This window comes from Sminthopsis crassicaudata, chromosome 2 (assembly GCF_048593235.1).
Source record: "Sminthopsis crassicaudata isolate SCR6 chromosome 2, ASM4859323v1, whole genome shotgun sequence".
Lineage (NCBI taxonomy): Eukaryota > Metazoa > Chordata > Mammalia > Dasyuromorphia > Dasyuridae > Sminthopsis > Sminthopsis crassicaudata.
Window position 1 is genome coordinate 612,344,939 of NC_133618.1, and position 19,324 is coordinate 612,364,262.

Here is a 19,324-nt window from a genome sequence, read left to right on the forward strand (position 1 = left end):
GAAATGGGTGTAAACTGTTATTTTTACCTTCTGAATCCAATTCTTCCTGTGCAACAAGAAATTCGGTTCTACACACATATATTGCATCTAGAATATATTGTAATATATTTAACATGTATAAAACTGCCTGCCATCTGGGGGAGGGGGTTGGGGGAAGAAGGGAAAAAATCTGAACAGAAGTAAGTGCAAGGGATAATGTTGTAAAAAATTACCCATGCATGTGTACTGTCAAAAAAAAGTTATAATTATAAAATAAAATTAAATTTAAATTTAAAAAAAGAAGCTAAAAAAATAAAATAAATTAAAAAAAATAAAAATAAAAAAACAAATCTCTGTTAGTCCCACTTTCTTCAAGAAGACTTTTTCAGTCCTTCTCAATTTTAGTGCCTTTCTATTTGGTGTACTCCCAATCTATCCTGTTAATATCTTGTCTGTACACAATTTTCTGCATACAAACACAACATACAGACATACAAACATAGTTGTTTGCATACAGTATCTTTCCCATTAGATTATGAGTTCCTTAAAAGCAGTCACTGTGTTTTTGCCTTTTTTTGTATTCTTAATGTTTAAGAGAGGGGATATAAAATATGCCCTAAACTGACATTTAATAAATGCTAGTTGACTGGATTAATTTGTGCAAAAATATATCAAGGAACTCTTTTAGAAGAGGTGAAGAATTGAAAATTAAGGAATGTATATCAATAGTATATCAACTGTATATCAATTGGCTAAACCAATTGTGGAATATGAATGGAATAAAATATTATTGATGAGACAGTTTTAGAAAAACCTGAGAAGATCTCTATGTTTTGATAAGATCAAAATGAGAACAATTTATAAGATAAAAACACTTTAGATTTAACGCTGATCAATGCAGTAATCATTCATGATTCCAGAGATCTCATGATGAGATGTGCTACTCACCTCCTGACATACAATGATGGCTCAGATTGAGACAAATGTGGTCAATGAGAGAATTGATTCAGCTTAACTATACTTATTTTCACAAGGATTTTCTTTTTTCTTTTTTTGAGAGAGGAAGAGAATGCATATTCTTGTTAATAGGATGTTGCATATGTACAATCTATATCAGATTGTTTACCATCTCAAAGAGGGGAGCTATTATGAGGAAGGGAATTTCCTGAGGAGTGTGTCTCTTGGCAAGAGACTAATATAATACACATAGTTCCCTGGTGCTGGGTGAACTAGCATCAAGGAATAAGTCATGGGATGGGAGATCAAGGAACCTGAATTTTCTCTTCCACTATTAACATGAATTATGACATTAACATGAGTCCAATAGGAATAGGAGGGTTTCCTGTTTAGTAGCTCCAAGTGAATTTCCCTTCCAGGGAAAATTTAATCTCTCAAGATAGTATTATAAGACTTATATGGATCTCTGTGGGGTGAAGAAGAAACTTACCAAAATATCAGGGGGTTCTTTCCAGGAAACCCAAGTTCATTTCCCTTTTGAGGGAATACTAAGCCATAGGGAGACATTGACTCTAAGAGGCTTTAGGAACTTAAAGAGAGTAAGACTCATTAGAGAGGGAGAAGAATTGAACTGATTACTCATGGTTATTATGAGTCATTCTACATGTTTTCAGCATTTGTTTATGCGCTTCTGTTAGTCCTTGGCATCTTCTGTATTTTCTGTGAGATGGAATAAACATTATCCCACACCCAATAAATGTACTGTTATCTCAAGTTATTATGCAGCATCTGGGTGGGGAGCACCATTTTTATCTACAACCATGAAGAGCTAGATATGAGATATATTTGGAGACTGTTACAAATAAACTGAGTTATAAAATAACTGTGATTTGGGGGACTGTCCCACAAATCAGACTTGAATCATATAAAACTAGAGCTTGGGGGCTTTTGGCTTGGGATTATATGGTATAGGCCAGAGGGATTCCATAGGGCTTAGCCAAGAAATATCTTTTAAAGCTGGTGGATCAAAATTACAACAAACACTAATTATCTGCCTTGTGCAGACTACTCTTTTAAGGGACATATAAAGTTTAGATTACATAGGTCCAGACCTTCAAGGAGTTTAGAAATAATCTAGCAAATGGAGACTTCCAGACTCAAGTGCTGGAGCAATTAAAGGGTATGCATAGTTCAGTAATTTAAAAGGCATAATTCCAAATTATTATCTGGAATGCTTGGAATAATTCACAATTCCAACAATGGTATATCAATGTGCCTGTTTCCCACAGTCCCTCCAGCATTTGTTATTTTCCTTTTTTAAAAAAATTTGTCTTTGCCAGTCTTCTGGGAAAGAGATAGAACCTCAGAGTTGCTTAAATTTTGCTTTTGTCTTTTTATTGATTTAGTATTTTGAAATCTTTATGAATAATGATAAAAGTGCTGTAATAGCACACATTTATCACTCACTCACTAGACCCATGCAGATCATCACATAGAGTATTTTTTTTTAAGAGAAAGTACTTTTTGCTTAGTTTGCCATTTATCTTAGAATTTGTACTTTCTATTTTGGATAAATGATTATATATGAACTTATGAAATGGAATGACACTTGTAAATCATTTATCACAGTGCCTGGTACATTGTAGGTGCTTAATAACTGCTTTGTGGAATAGTCCTTGTCTTTGCTGACCTGATTGAAGAGAAATGAAATCAAGATTCCAAGCTGTTTTCAGAGCTTCTTCTAGGGAACTGAACACAAGCAGTTTTTTTTTGCTCAGAAACTGTGAGGAAGGTCCCTCTTCCACTGTAGCTGTAAGTTGTACTGTACTAAAGCAACAGAGTTCTTTCTCAATGCTAGTAAAGAGACCTCCTGTGAACTGAACCTCTGGAAGCTGCCCATCACTAACCGTCACTGCCCATGCTCACTCCTGATTTGCTAGTTTCCTAAGGCCCTTTCACTTGACAAAGCTTTCCTGCCAACTTTCCAAATTATTCTTGCTGTCTCTGGGCTGAGTGGTCTAGAAACTGTCAATGTGCCACCAACCCAGAGGACCGGACCCTGTGCCAATTCCTGCTTTGCTGTAAAGGGAAAGGGCTGAGGCTGAGGCCAGGGCTGTAGCCACAGCTGTGCTGGTGTGGCCTGAAGTGGGATGGCATGGTAGACTCCCATCCTGGTGCCACAGACCTTTTCTGCTGACCTTCTAAATTGTCTTTAGCTGGAAAATTGTGCTACTTCATCTTTTTGCATGTTCTGGTGGTCTAAAATTTGTTTAGAGTTTAAAGGAATTTGGAGTGGTTTGGGGAAGAGCTTGGCAGTTCCTATCTTTATTCTGCCATCTTGGCTCCCTATACCAGTGGTTCTCAAAGTTTGGTATGGGGATCCTCTAGGGGCTCTGGGAGATCAAACCTATTTTCATAATAATGCTAAGATGTTTTGATTTCTAATGCAATACTTACCAATAAATGTAACCCACAAATAATTAAGCACTTTGGGAGAGGTCCTCATTGAGAACCACTGCCCTATACCAATTAAATCACAGCTTAAGTTCAAAATATTTTTTAAAATAATTTAAGCAGCTTACAACAAAGATGTTAAACACAGGGTCAGATTACTTCATGTGCCATCCCTTCCTTACCCCCACTCTAATGTGGCAGAATTGGCTTAAAATATAATTGGGAAATATTTAACAAAATAAAAATACAACAGACCACAGATAATGTTAATATATGATTTTCTAAGTCAATATGCAACCTGCAAGAATCCTTATATTTGGTTTAGTTTCCCCCATACACACATTTCTATAGTTTGACACTACTAATATAGTCTAATTCCAATTACATTCTCCACTCCTGCATTGATATGGTCACACCTATAACCTCATCAACTCTCATAATGATTCTATCTCCAAAAGGAGAGAGGCATCTGGGTGTAAAGTCAGAGAATTTGGGGTTCATATTCTGGCTTTGATACTTACTCTGGACTAGAGTTTTCTTCTCTGGGAAATAAAAAGGTTGGACTAGATAACCTCTAGTCTGAAAAATGCCAATAAATGTTTAACAACCAGTCGGGGATAGGACAGGAGGGGAGACACAATTTTAAGTTTTTTCTGCATGAGTAGCCTTTTCTTTATCACTTTACCTCTAGACAATTAACCAAACAATAAGTCAAGCCTTGATTTGTGGCATTCACTGATTTACAAAGCATAAATGCTCATATATGACTAACCAGTGGTTCTTGATAAGTTGGCTACTGCCTCTAAATATTTCATAATCATGATCTATGATGTAGATCTTCAAATTCCACCCTTCATTTTCGGCCTATAAACTACTATCTCTCCCACTGTCTCATCCTCAGCTTTCTCATGACATGCAGTTCTTTCCCCTATTCCTTTTCTCCCAGTCCAACTCCTTGTAATCTAGTTTTTCTTGCCTCAAATCCATAGCTGCTCCCTCCCCTCCAAGACTCATCCAGGGGTTCATACAATGCAGAAAAATGAAGCTACATAAAGCAAAAGTCATGCAGATACTACAGATTGCCTGTACTACCCCATTCTTAATTTTCTCACTTTCTAACTCTTTAAAAAAAAAAAACAACAACTATCTTTTATATATTGGGTCCTTGCTAGATAAATCACTTAATTTCTCTGGACTTCACTTTCCTAATCTGTAAAATAAAGAGATTTAATAAAGGGGGTGATTTGTAAGATGTTCTTTCCAGTTCTAAACCCATGATGATGCAAAGATGGGACTCCTGCCTGCAAAGAATTTAGTTTAGTAGGGGAGCTGGCAGACACACAAATAACTACTTTATAAAGTAAATTTGGCTAAGCACATGAGAGTTATAAAGTGCTTTGAGAAGTCTGAAGAATAAATAATTGCTTCTGATTGGGAGATTCAGGGAAAGATTCTCTTTGTCATTGACATTTTAGCAGACTTAAAGGATAGAGATGCCATTTCAAGAGATGGAGATAGAGGCAAAAAATGGTATTATTGGTACATAGAACAACAACACAGGCAAATTTTGGAGAAATTTTGGTCATAGGTAAAGTTTAATATAATCTTTTTAATATATTACCTCACTTCAAAACAGTTCCAATAGATTTGTGATAGAAAGTGCCCTCCGCATCCAGAACAGAACTATGGACACTAAATGTGGATCAAAACAGTATTTTCACCTCTTTTCGGGAATTATTGCTTGCTTGTATTTTTCTCTTTTTCATGTTTTTTTTTTCATTTTGATCTGATTTTTTTTTGTACAACATGATGAATATGAAAAAAGTTTAGAGGAATTCCAAAAAAAATATTTAATGGGAAAAAATACATTATCTCACAATAACCCTTAAGATCCATACTTTTATTCCTATTTTACAGATGAAGGTACTGAGATTTATAGACTGTAATGAAGACCTAGCCTCAGCTGGGAGCAGTAGGAATGGAAAGGAGGCCCCAGAGGGGAGAGATGCTGGAAAATATAATCAATAGGCAGTTGAGTGAATATGGCAGCCGAGGGACCCCACAAGGAGCCTGTAGTGTAGACATGGTGTTGATCAGTTTCCACTAACTGACTTTCTCAAGAGGAAGAGCTGGAAAGGGCAAAGAAAGAGATGGGAGGTGAAGAAATAGTCATCCCCCTCTCATTCCTCCTTAAGACTTGTCCTGGTCACAAAAATCAAAGCCTTTGAGACAATTATGTAAGGTTCTGAACCAAACTATCAAGTTTGAGCTCTATTCTAACAACTGTATTAGAATCATTGTCATAAAGCACAATCTGGATCACATCACTCTTTCCATAGCTCCTTATTATCTACTGAATAAAATATGACTCCTCAGCATGGCAACTGTAATCTGACTCCTATACTTGTCTTCCACATTTATTTTTTACTTTTATGAGAATAAGTATGGTATACGAGTGCTGGATTTGGTGGCGGGAAGATCTGAGGCCAAATCCCATCTGTGGCACATAAATAAGTCATATAGGTTTCAGATGCCCCATCTATAAAATAGGGACAAGCCTACCTTAGAGGGTCATTGAGAAGTTCAAATGAGATAATGCATTTAAAGTACTAGATAAATGATTATCCCAGACTTCAGCCAAACTGGATGATGTCCCATGCCACAAACCTGTTTTATGAACTTGGCTCTCTGTGATCTTTCATGTATCTCCGTCTTCTCAATCTTGATGCCTGGTGGCTAGCTGGAGCAGCGGGAACACATTAACTAAGGGACTTCTTGCCCTCTGGGGCTTTGGAAAAGAGCCCAGTTTGCCCAGAAGAGTGCAGGCAGACATTCAGGCTTTGTTTACAGGTCTGGTATTCACCAGCAGGAATTTTTCTTGGATTATTGAATGCATTATGGTATATTTGTTATATGATGTATACATTATGATATATGTCATATAATACATATAAATGGTATACTTAATTAAGAAGTAAAATTCTGAGCTCAGCCATTCCAGATTTTTAAAAAAGGTTTACTAGGCTTAGCCCAGGAGTTGGACCCAGAAGGATCTCTGGGACTGGATATCTTCTAAATGAAAATATAGAAAATATAGAAAAGTAAGAACTCTGGAAATTATATGGGGGAAGTTATATGGATGAGTACCTGAGAGCTATCAAGGATGGATGATGCTACTTTTTGATTGAAATGTAGATTGCATAAAGGAAGCAATACAAAATCAATCTAGAAAGGGGTTTGTGCCAGATTATAAAAGGCTTTAAGAGCCACAATAGCCCATATTTTATCCTTGAAGCAATAGAGAACCATGACATTTTTAGAGCAGAACAACATGGTCAGGATTTCAGAATATTATTTTGGCAACTGTGTGGAGAATAGAATAGTGAGGGAAGAGACTGAAAGCATAAAAACCAATTAGAACAGAAATTCTTAACTTGGGGTCCACAGATCCCCAAGAAATCCTTGGAGAAATTTCAAGACGTCAATGGACTTAGGGGGGAAAATACATCTTTTTTAACAAACAATTTTGGTTGCTATTATAATCCTATGTATTTTATTTCATGCATTTAAAAGCATGATTCTGAAAAGGGATTCATAGGTTTTCTCAAACTGCCAAAAGGGTCGGTCCATGGCCCAGAAAAAGTTAAAACCCCTTCAATAAGAAGATCATAGAAATAGTACACGGAAAATCTTACCTACTTAGTGAGTAGAGAAACACAAACTGCTATGAAACTGGTTTGGGAGGCAGAATCTAGAAGATTCAGCATCTGATTAGGGAGTAGGGATGAGAAAAGACTAGTAAAGGAGAGTGAATAAGAAAGAATTGTAAAAAGATGCTAGTAGTCCCAACAGAAACAGGTGAACTAGAAAGAAGGGTAGAGTTGAGGGAAATAATCCTGAATAACATATAATTCTTTTTTTTTTAACAAAAATTTTATGCATAGGTAATTTTTCAGTATTGACAATAGCAAAACCTTTTGTTCCAACTTTTCTCCTCCTTCCCCCCACCCCTTCCCCCAGATGGCAGGGTGACCAATACATGTTAAATATGTTAAAGTATAAGTTAAATACAATATATGTATACATGTCCAAACAGTCATTTTGCTGTACAAAAAGAATCGGACTTTGAAACAGTGTACAATTAGCCTATGAAGGAAATCCAAAATGCAGGCGGACAAAAATAGAGGGAACCATAAAGGCTAAACCCTATATCTGGCATGTTCTGCTCCTTCATCTCTGCCTTTTAGTTTCCATGACTTCAGCTCAAATCCCACTTCTACTAAGAGATTTTTACCTTCTCCTCTACCATGCTAATACTTTCAACTCTGACATTACCTCTCATCTACTCTTTAAACATATTGTATGTATTAATAATGTACATGTTTGCCTCACTGTTTGAATATAGGCTTTTTAAGGGCAGGCAGTGTTTTGCTTTTCTTTGCCCTAGCACAATGCTAAGATACATTGCCTGGTGCATAAGTGCTTGTAGACTGACTACTAACCCTTCTTCCAAGTCAGCCTGGGAGTGGGATCTAAAAGTGAATTTAGAGCACTGCTGGAGGTAGGACATAAAGGGAATTAGGAACAGGGAGATTTAGGAGCTCAGAGTCTAGGAAATAATCTTGAAAAGTATGAGAAGGCAGTACCAATCAAACAAGTATCAGAACCAATAGGAACCACAGAGCACATTTCACAGATGGGGAACTGAGGCCCTGAGAGGGGAAAACAGAATGTGGAGGCACTGAAATTCAGTCTGCCTCTTAGGTTTGGGACAGTTACCCTGGTTAGGACTAAGACAGAAGAGGTAAGAAAAGTTATAGATCGGTGTTGGTGGAGTCCAGATGTGAATTCCACCATTATATTCTCTTTAATTAACAAAACTAGATTTGAGAGCCCAGGCTTTTAGTCTTTGATACGGGAGCAAGGCCTGGGCTCAAATGGAACATGAAAACCTATCCAAATACAGTTTACAGTGTTCTCACATAGTGTGAAGTATCCCATATAATAGGACATGTAGAAGACAGGCAGGAGCCCATGAGAGAAGCAATGTGGCAAAATGGTCAGAGCCCTGGATTTGGAGCCAGTGTCTCTCCTAGTCCCCTTAGCCTCCTCCTCAAATGATGTTATATGTATTTATGCAATGTAGAATGTAAACTTCTTAAAGTCCAGTATGTAGCACATCACTTTGTACTCAGCAGGTGTTTATTTGACTTTTTAAAATTTGATTTATTTTTAATAGTATTTTTCCAAATACATATGTAGTTTCCAACATTAATTTTTGTAAAACTTTATATTCCATATTTTTCTCCCTTCCTTCCCAAGACAGCAAGCAATCTGATATAGATTAAATATATACAATTCTTTTAAACATATTTTCATGTTTATCATGTTGTGGAAGAAAAATCAGACTACAGGTAAAAATAACATGAGAAAGAAAAAACAGCCAACAAACAAATAACAACATTAACAAAAAGGTGAAAATACTATAGGATATAGGATTTTCTATCCACATTTAGTCTCCATAGTTCTGTCTTTGGATATAGCTGACATTTTTCATCCCAAGTCTACTGAAATTGGCTTTAAATCACTTCCTTGTTGAAAAGATCAGCAGGTATTTAATAAATGCTTGTTGGATTGGATTAGATTTTTCCCAAGTTCATACTTTGTGTTTGAGGTGGGATTCCTTCCAGTTCCTTCTTGCTGTGGCACTGGCACACTTTTTTCTAAATTCTCCCTTGGAGTTAAGAATCCATAAATCCTCCCCTATCATTGACAGTGTAGCCTTGGATATGGTGAACATCTCTGGAAAATCTTGGAAATTCTTGCCACGAAAGCAGCAAGCAACAGACTCACAAAGGGATAGAGTCCAAGAGGGACAGACTCCACAGACAAAGGTGCACACTTAGGTGCTATGTCTAAAAGCAGAGGGGGAAAAAATTCCATGACGTGTAATGAGGTCTGAATGTAGATCTAAAAGGATGTTGGCTATTAGAACATGTAGGCAGTTTGTATTGAAAGGAGACAAGAAGAGAAAAGGGTCAAATAATCCAGTTCTAAGATTAATCTTTTTTAAAAATAATAAAATACAATCAAAATGTTGAAGCTATTAAATAAAAAAGGAATCCTTCCTTAAGCAGTTTACATAACTGCTCCTCTCCTTCCCCCCCCCCCCAAAAAAAAAAACCAACTTCCAAATTAACAAAAACAAGTAATTTTGCATGATAGAGTGGAAGAAGATGAGCCAAGACTATATAGTACAGGGTAGTGGAGGCTCTGCCCCAGGCACTGACATCTAAAGTGGTTTCTGTGCCTCAGCCTCAGGTTGTTCCCTAAAGCAACACTGTGCTGTAATCCCACCCTTTTCCAGGGGCCAGCCTTCCCACTAGGACAGGCTGCTTCTGATTTATCACTGGGAGTAGAGACTGCATCATGAGGAAGAATTGGACTCAGCATGGTGATGATGGGGAAAATCCCTTTGACCTCACTCTCTTAGTAGTAAATTCCTTTCAAAATCTTATACATCTCTGCCTTCATTACCACTATATCTTCTGGCCCATCCTCAATGGTTGACAAAATCAGCTTTCTTGGATTCGAATCCCACCCTTGAAAGCTGTGTCACCTTAAGTTATCTCTGGGTTTCAGTTTGTTCCTCTGTAAAATGAAAGACTTGAAGTTAATGACTTCTCAAGCTGCCTAAATGATTCCAGAAGTCCTAGCTCCATGATCCTATCATTTCTTCCTCTTACTAGCTTCCTTCTGAAAGCCACTCGTAACTCTTTCCAAAATGGTCCCTTTTCTCACTCCCTATTATAAAATAGACTATTTCACCTACTTCCTCTGCTATCATCCCATCCAATGTCCTCCACTCTCTTAAAGTTCACTTCCTTACATATAATCTTTTTCTCTAGACCTTTAGGTCACCATCCTCTTTCTCAAGCACATGACAAATGGTTTCCATATCTACTTTGAACATCCAAAATTCAGTCCTTCCAACTGCCATTCCATCTATTCCTCAGCCTTTCTAACTTCTGTAAGCATAGTTTTAAATCTATCCCTTCTCCCTCCATCAACTAACTTTGTCCTAGGTGCCAAAATTCCTACTTATAGCTCTGGATTCAAATTTTGGTTCTCATACCAGCCAAGTGATCTTTGGGAAGTCACTTAAGCTGAACTTTGGTTTCCTTATATCTTAACATGCGAATTACAATAATCCCTGGATAGGCCTCCCAGGGCTACTGGGATAATCAAATGAGATAATGGATGGAAAGCAGTTCTTTCTAATTGTCCTGTCAGTTCTGCAGGTGCTAAAACTGGACTGGGAGGAAAGACTTTTAAAAACCACGACCAAAAATACCCTTTCCATTTCCTCCCCTATTTATGACCTAAACACAACTGTCCTTTTCTACTTCTCCCTTCCTTTTCTCCTTTGCTCTTATTTTGTTGGATCATGTTAACCAATGCTTTAAATTGTTCTTGTTAGTCTTCTCCAAATTCCCTCCTGTTTTATCAGTGTTTTTCTGGTAATGAGGTGTCCAAAATGGAACACAGTACTCCAGGTGCTGTCTCCCCAAGACTCCACAGAGAGGGTAGTCATCTCCACATTTTGTGACATGAGGCTGCTCTGGTGCAGTCATAATTTTCTTGCAAGATTCTGCCGTAGACATGTATCTAATTTGTTGCTTAGCGGCACCCAAAGGGCCTCTTTCAGTCATTACTCTTTTCCAGGTGTTGCCCTCCCAATGAAAATTTGTCTTAATGATTATTTTCCCCTAGATGCCTCAACATGTATTTTTTCAGCATCATTTTCTTTCCCATATTTCTAATCTTAAAAAAATATCCTTTCACTCGGGTTTTATTGGCACTTGCAGCATGCCTTAATTGAGTGTCATCTTCAAATTTAATTAACACATTTGAGACAGGATGTTGGAGAAAGGGGCTACTAAGGGACCCTCTTGCTATTCCTTTATGACTAGGTGCCGGCATCTAAAGTGAGAGACTGAACCCCTTTCACAGATGTAGTACACAGGTGCTCTTTTCATTTGTTTGAAAAATTAAAACTACATTCAGTTTCCTGAATAAGTCTTTTTGCAAAATCAGCCTGAATCCCTCTCCTAAATAAGAGCCATTGGAATCCCCATCCCTAACCTATGATTCCATTAAATTGTCTTCTTTCTCCAAGATTATCCTCCTAGAGACCAGATCATCATAGGGACTGACTCTCAGGACAATTGATTCCTGTTCAGCAACCATAGCAGTGATCCTGAGATTCTCTATTAAATGTATTTCCATGTGTTCCTTCCAACAGCATCACTTGATTGGCTAGAGGCTATTTGACCTTCCATGTCTTGCATTTTTTTAAAACATTGTTCTAGCCTGGCACCCTGCAAAGGATTATTTGGACCACACACTCAATGAATTGATTGGCTAGTAGCCTGGTCTTCTGCCTACCTCATCCCTCCTACTTCCTATTTCTCCTATTTAGAAGTGACCAAATACTGTTTTATCTTTGGGCAAAATATACATATCTTTGCAACACCCAATCAGTGACAAGTGATAAAATGCCATATGACTAGTTTGTTATTGGTTAGGAAAAGCCAATGGTGTTGGTTTTAGAAGAACTGAGTGGCAATTAGTAACTACAGAAATCAATAAACATATATTAAGTACCTACTATGTGCAAGGCAATGTGCTAAACACTGGAAAATCATTTTCTCACATAAAATGGGGATGTTGATATTCTGTACTTTTTAAACTTCACAGGAGAATGTGTTACCACTATGGAAGTATGAGTAATTATTACTTTCACTATCAAAGGATTGGCCAATGAATTTCTTGGCTATAGAAATTCAAAAACTCTAGTTGCAATTTACAGAGGTTGCAGACTTTCTTCTGCGTAAGTGCAGAGTGTATGTATATGCACACTAGTGATATGGTGAATTTCAGAAGTATTTTATTTTATTATTTTTATTTTGAGCCTAAAATTCCTAAGTTTCCACACTGAATGTGCTTAGTACTGAATTTTTGTTTTTTGCATTTAGTGTATGAAGTCGGAAAAAGCTGAGATCACATTCTTGCTGACATTAATCATGGGACTCTTGGCAAGTCACTTAACCTGTCCGCCTCATTTTTATCATCTGTAAAATGGGGATATAATAATTAGCAACCACCTTCCATGTTTTGTTGTGAGGATGACGTGAAATAATATTCACAAGTTATGGTGCAAACCTAAAAGGGCTATCTTGTATCATCATTAAGCAACTGACTTATAGTAATAGGCCCTACCCTTCTTACTACTCCCTCCAAAAATAAAGATAAAAAAGCGAAAAGGCCAAGAGAAGAATACCAGATATGCCTTGAATACCATGCCAATTTTGAGCTTCCAGCAGCTTGCCCTTTGATGACCTACATAATATGTGTTTTCCCTCTCCATCCAATCAGCTCAAATTAGGTCCTTCAATTCTCCCTACTTTAGATTTTGGAACAAAGCCTTCCTTGAGCAAGGAAATCTATTTAATGTTCATATAGAGTAAGACTATAAGGTCTTTGAGAGATTGCTTTTGCCTCGTTCCTTCAGTTACCTAGCACAGTATCTGGTATACAGTAGGTGCTTAATAAATGTAGTAAATGAAATTGAATGTGAAATATATAATACAAGACAGAGGGAAGAAAGGAAGGAAGGCACATTCTTCTAGGTTCTAAATATTTGAACTTTCATTTTCACCGTAGCACAGAAGCTGAGTAGGAGATGTTATTCACTCCAGCTCTCTGATAAATCCACTACATATTGCATGCTGCTATAATAAGTCATAGGAAATATACTGGACGTTTTTGGTAGCATAATTATTCTTTTCATGTCCTTGGAGTACTCTCAGTTACCCCAGACATTGGAAACTCGGGAACCTGCTTGGACTGAAATAAAGGAAGAGGTATTTGATCCCCCTTCACTGTTTGGAAGCACACTTCAGTTTTTTCCATCGTTCATTTTTTTAAAAGGTACAGATTTATCTTTTAAAGGAAGATTTTGAAGCATACTATTTGTCTTCATAGAAAGAATTGATACTGTCTGAATATAAATTGAAGCATGCTATTTTTTACTTTATTTCTTTTTTTATTCAACTCTTCTTGTACAAAATGACTAATATGGAAATGTCTTACATGATTGCACATGTATAAACTAAATCAAATTGCTTATCATATCAGGGAGGAAGGGAAGGAGGGAAGAATAGTTTGGAGCTCAAAACTTAAAAAAAAAACTTAAAATTTGTTTTAACATGTAGTTGGAGGAAAAAATAAAGTATTATTTAAAAAATAAAGAAGATTCTGAGATTGCGATCTGAGATTGTGAAAACTTGTCTTTAGTGCCATAGTCAAGATTGTGGATCTTGAAGGGATGAGGGAGTATCTTGAATTTCAGGTACCTTTTTCTTTTGGAGATGAAGTTGGAGAAAAAGAGAAACTCCTTTACCTTTCAAATGGCAATACTGGGGTGTTGATGAGTCCTCTCTCATTTTTGGCCTTGTTTCTGCTTTTTTTTACAAAACCTGTCTGGGAGTTATGGTTGGAGTCTGGCTCTCTTCTGTTTTCAGATTGTCTAGTTTGCAGCACAGAGCCCACAATGGAATATTGCATACATTGTCACAAAAGGTAGATGTGTTGATTAATTTTGATGAATTGCTTCCTCCTCTCTTTATTTTTGAGGTAGAGTTTGAAGATCTATATTCAGAAAAGTAAGAGCAAAAGATTCCAACAAATTATTATTTTTTTTTAATGTGAGAGAGAATTGAGGCCAGAAATTTGAGTTCCAATTAGTTACAAAAAGGAGAAGAATCAATTTTCAGTACTGATGAAAAGGGTGGTAAAAATAAATAAATAAATAAAAATTAAAAAGAAGAAGAAGAAGAAGAAGAAGAAGAAGAAGAAGAAGAAGAAGAAGAAGAAGAAGAAGAAGAAGAAGAAGAAGAAGAAGAAGAAGAAGAAGAAGAAGAAGAAGAAGAAGAAGAAGAAGAAGAAAGAAGAAGAGGAAGAAGAAAGAAGAAGAAGAAAGAAGAAGAAGAAGAAGAAGAAGAAGAAGAAGAAGAAGAAGAAGAAGAAGAAGAAGAAGAAGAAGAAGAAGAAGAAGAAGAAGAAGAAGAAGAAGAAGAAGAAGAAGAAGAAGAAGAAGAAGAAGAAGGAAATTGTTTAACAGATAAGACAACTGGTTAGTATGTATGTGTCCCTGTTTTCTGTTTCTGTAGGGAAAACCAGGCCATATTAATTCAAATAATTTTAAACAATGAACACATAAGACTGTTTGAAGAGTGTAGCTCAAGTACCAAGGTTTGTGCCCAAAATGCAAATTATTATCCTCAGAATCTCTTGCAAATACAGGAAGGAATGCTGCTGATGGGTTGATTCCAAACGAGGCAAAATGCAAAACAATGTAACTTGCCAAGAGAAAGCTGTAGGATGCACTTGGCTGAGCTGATGGTGAAAGTCACAAGGATGGATATAAGGCCATTTTAATCAGGAAAAATGAACAAGTTGGAGCCTTTGCCTGGCTGGCCACTTCACTAGGCCTAGTTATCCTTGGAGAGGCCAGGGGCTGAATAAATACTTTGGATAATTCAAACACACACACACATATACACACATACACACAATATGTGCACACACACTCACTCACTCACTCACTCACTCAGTTATACTTTACACTGGGCTATGCATTCCACTACCTTTTGCCTTTGGGATAGTCCCCCGATGGTCCTCAGAGATTGGAGCCTACCTGCCTCGCAGGGAGCACCACCCCTGAAGCCGTGCCAGGTGGCCACGGGCATCGCCCCAGGGGGCATCGGGAAGGAGGCCACCACGGCCACCTACCAGCGAGGTGCACACGTGGTGACCCGTTTGGGGCCGGGTTCCCAGCTCCCGGCTCCTCCTCCCGGTCCGTGCTCCCCTCACTGCAGTATCACGTGCGCCCGGGCCGGGTGCAGGATGGCGGCGGCGGCGGCAGCGGCGGCGGCAGTGGTGGCTGGTGCCAGTCTCCGGTGCTGCTGCAGCCGAGGTGCAGTGCTCTTGCTGTTTTTCTCGTTGTCCCCTCAACCTCCAGCCTCGGCCGCCTGGCTGCTGGGGCTGAGGCCGGAGGATACCGCGGGCGGCCGCGTCTCCCTGGAGGGGGGCACCCTGCGCGCTGCCGAGGGGACCAGTTTCCTTTTGCGGGTCTATTTTCAGCCGGGCGCCGCGACGAGCGCGGCGCTGCTCCCTGCCCCGACCCGCTCCTCCGGGGAGAATGACACCAGCGACTGGGCCCCGAGGCTCGTGTTTATCGAAGAGCCCCCCGGAAGCAGCGTCGTGGCCCCCAGCGCCCTCCCGAGCCGACCCCCGGGGTCTCAGCGGTGCCGCGAGCAGAGCGGCTGGGCATCGGACGTGGAGGTGCTGGGTCCGCTGCGGCCCGGCGGAGCGGCGGGCTCAGCTCTGGTGGAGGTGCGGGTGCGAGAGCTGCGCAAGGGGGAGGCGGAGCGGGCCAGCGCGGGAGGCCGCGGGAAGCTCTTTTCGTTGTGCGCCTGGGACGGACGCGCTTGGCACCATCACGGCGCGGCTGGCGGCTTTCTGCTGCGGGTCAGGCCGAGGTTGTATGGCCCGGGCGGCGAGCTGCTGCCCCCCGTCTGGCTGAGGGCTTTAGGAGCGGTCCTGCTGCTCGCCCTGTCGGCCCTATTCAGCGGCCTGCGCCTGAGCCTGCTCTCCCTGGACCCGGTGGAGTTACGGGTGCTGAGGAACAGCGGCTCGGCAGCAGAGCAGGAGCAGGCGCGCCGGGTGCAGGCGGTGCGGGGCCGCGGGACGCATCTGCTGTGCACCCTGCTGCTGGGGCAGGCCGGAGCCAACGCAGCTCTGGCAGGGTGGCTGTGCGCGTCGCTGCCCCCGGGCATAGGGGATGAAGGAGAAGAAGACTGGGACGGAGGAAGTCACTTTCCCTGGCTGCCCACGCTGCTGTGCACAGGTGCCGTGTTTCTGGGCGCCGAGATCTGCCCGTACTCGGTATGTTCCCGGCACGGGCTGGCCATCGCCTCCCACAGCGTCTACCTGACCCGGCTCTTAATGGCTGCTGCCTTCCCCGTGTGCTACCCGCTGGGCCGCCTTCTGGACTGGGCGCTGCGCCAGGAGATCAGCACCTTCTACACTCGGGAGAAGCTGCTGGAGACGCTGAGGGCCGCAGATCCCTACAACGACTTGGTCAAGGAAGAGTTGAACATGATCCAGGGCGCCCTGGAGCTGCGGACTAAGGTGGTGGAGGAGGTGCTGACCCCGCTGGGGGACTGTTTCATGCTCCGCTCGGACGCGGTGCTCGATTTCTCCACGGTCTCCGAGATCCTGCGCAGCGGCTACACCCGCATCCCGGTGTACGAGGGTGACCAGCGGCACAACATCGTGGACATCCTGTTTGTCAAGGACCTGGCTTTTGTAGACCCTGACGACTGCACCCCGCTCCTTACCGTCACACGATTCTACAACCGGCCCCTTCACTGCGTCTTCAATGACACCCGGCTGGACATGGTGCTGGAGGAGTTTAAGAAGGGTGAGCACTCCCCCTCCCCCTTCAGTCCCCCTGATCTCTAGCAGCACTTCCCTGGGCCCATAAAGCTGCCTCTCCTGGGCTATATGGGCTCGATATCTCCCCCTTGTACATTCCCTTGGGTCGGTCCAACAGACATCTCGCAGCCCTTTCCAAAATTTTGCTCCAACAGAGTCTCATGTTTGTTCTTCCAACACTGCTCCCTCAGGCTGAATGGGCCTCTCTGATTCCCCTTCTATGTTTGACAACTTCACTCATCTTTGCATATTCCAACATTTAACACCATAGATTTAGGCCTGGATGAGACCTTAGAGATCAAAGAACTTAGATGCTTCATTTTACAGGTAAGGAACTAGAAACCCAATAAGGTCACACTTAGTACTTAGCAGGGGAGCTAGGAATTGAACTCATGTCTCTCTCTTCAAGCCCTTTCTGCTGTTCCTCCTTACCTTTCATCCTCCCCTCTTTCAAAGCCTAAGTCTCCTTTTTTTGGATTACATAAGGAATACTCTTCACTCAGCTCCCTCCCACACCTGCCCTTATTGCCTGAGCTTAATAATGTTCAGAATTAGGGTTGTCTTTCTGACTGCCAAAGTCTGCTTTGAAGCTTCAGAAAGACAGGTACTGGGCATTTCAGGAGAGCCAAGAAAGAATTAGTTGCCTGGGGCAACAGCAGTGTAGCTATGGACAGAGCATGAGGATAATGATATGTAATTATAGCAATAACAATAATCATTGACATTTGTATAGTGCTTTGAAGCAATCTACATATATCATCCCATTTGGACTTTATGAGAACCCTGTAAGGAAATGGAGATAGTTTTATTACTCCCATACTACAGGTCAGTTATTAAGCTGATAAAACATTTACTAAGTGCAGGGCACTATGCTAAGCACTGGAGATACAAATGAGAAGAAAAAAGAAAAGAGTTCTTGCCTTCACGGAGTTTACAGTCTAAGAAAGGGAAGACAACACACAATAGGAAGTTGAAAAAGCTGGGAAAAGGAAAAGAGATTGGACATGATGAGTCCAAGGAATGGAGCTGGTACAGGCAAAGAGTTGCCAAAGTGAGGAAAATGAGGCATTTCTATAGTTATTTTTCATGTTTCACTATTACATACACATACATAATCCCAGTTAGTCCTCACAATGATGTTGTCAATTAGATAGTTTAAGTGTTAATTATCTCCATTTTACAAATGAGGAAACTGAGAACCTTGCTTGCCTCAAGATCAGAGGCAGAACTATGAATTTCTATGGTAGTATAATAGATTTAGAGTTAAAATGAGGATCATCAAGTTCAGCAAGCCTCAAACTTATGTTCAAAAAACCCCCACTCTTAAAAATTACTGAGGACACACAAATAGGATTTTAATGGTAAATGGTTTGTAGCTATCAGTACAAATCATATTAAGGGAAAAAACACATCAAATTAAAAATATAGAAATAAAAATGCATCATATTAGAAAAAATTAACATTATTGTGATAATAGTTTTGATGTTCCAGATCCTCAGGGGATCTTCTGGAGTCCCCAGTCCACACTTTGAGAATCATTGTCTAATCCAGTTTCTGCCTTTTAAAGAAAAGGAACCTGAAATTTAGAGCATTGAAGTGTCTTGCATAAGATGATAAAGTTAAATGACCGAGGCAGGAACCTTCTGGTTCCAGATGTGGTGCCCTACCTATTATAGACCAAGCAGGAAGTTAGTGAAGTTCCTGGCCAAAGCTATTAACAAATGCAAAAGTAATGAGCTTGATTTTTCACTAATTATAGATGTCTTTTTAGATTTAAAGTTTACCCAGCATATACATGTTATTTCTTTTGATCTTCCCAACAACACTGTGAAACAGCTATAGGTATTAGTGTCTACATTTTACTGAGCAAACTGGTGATTAGAGAAATTAAGTGACTTATTCAGGCATACACAGAAGATAACCATGGTGCTATTCAAACCCAGGCACTTGGGCACACTGTCTTTATTGTCTTTCCTTTCAAAGTAATCCTTTTATGAAACTGTATACTACTATTACTTTTATCAGAAGCTTGATCATAGAAATAAGGGCTGAAAGGGCCCTGATTGTTGAATCCAAATCTGTTTTCCAGATGAGGAAAGTGAAGTTCGGAGGGTTTAAATAATGTCCCAGAGCACAAACCAATAAGTGTGGAATTTGGTAGAATTTGAACCCAGGTTTTCCTGAATCCAAATCTAGGATCCTTTACAGTATCTCATGCTGCCTTTCATTTCTAGGACTCTGCTCTTGGATTTGTCTTCAGAGAAAATTTATCAGCCATGAAGATAAAAGTCTTATTACTTTCTAATCACGTCTGAACAGATTAATTAGTCACTTCATTCATCAGGCTTGGCTCATCTCTTGGGACATTTCT

General features: G+C 40.1%; 1 protein-coding gene across 1 annotated transcript in view; it reads left to right on the forward strand.

Annotated features, from left to right (window-relative positions):
• The first annotated feature begins 15,345 nt into the window (after nucleotides 1-15,345).
• Nucleotides 15,346-19,324, forward strand: part of CNNM1 (cyclin and CBS domain divalent metal cation transport mediator 1) — a 71,685-nt gene continuing 67,706 nt past the window's right edge. Inside the window, exon 1 of the mRNA XM_074296036.1 lies at nucleotides 15,346-16,939. Within this exon, the coding sequence (XP_074152137.1) occupies nucleotides 15,361-16,939 (1,579 nt within the window). The 5' untranslated portion in view covers nucleotides 15,346-15,360. The remainder of the gene's footprint in view (nucleotides 16,940-19,324) is intronic.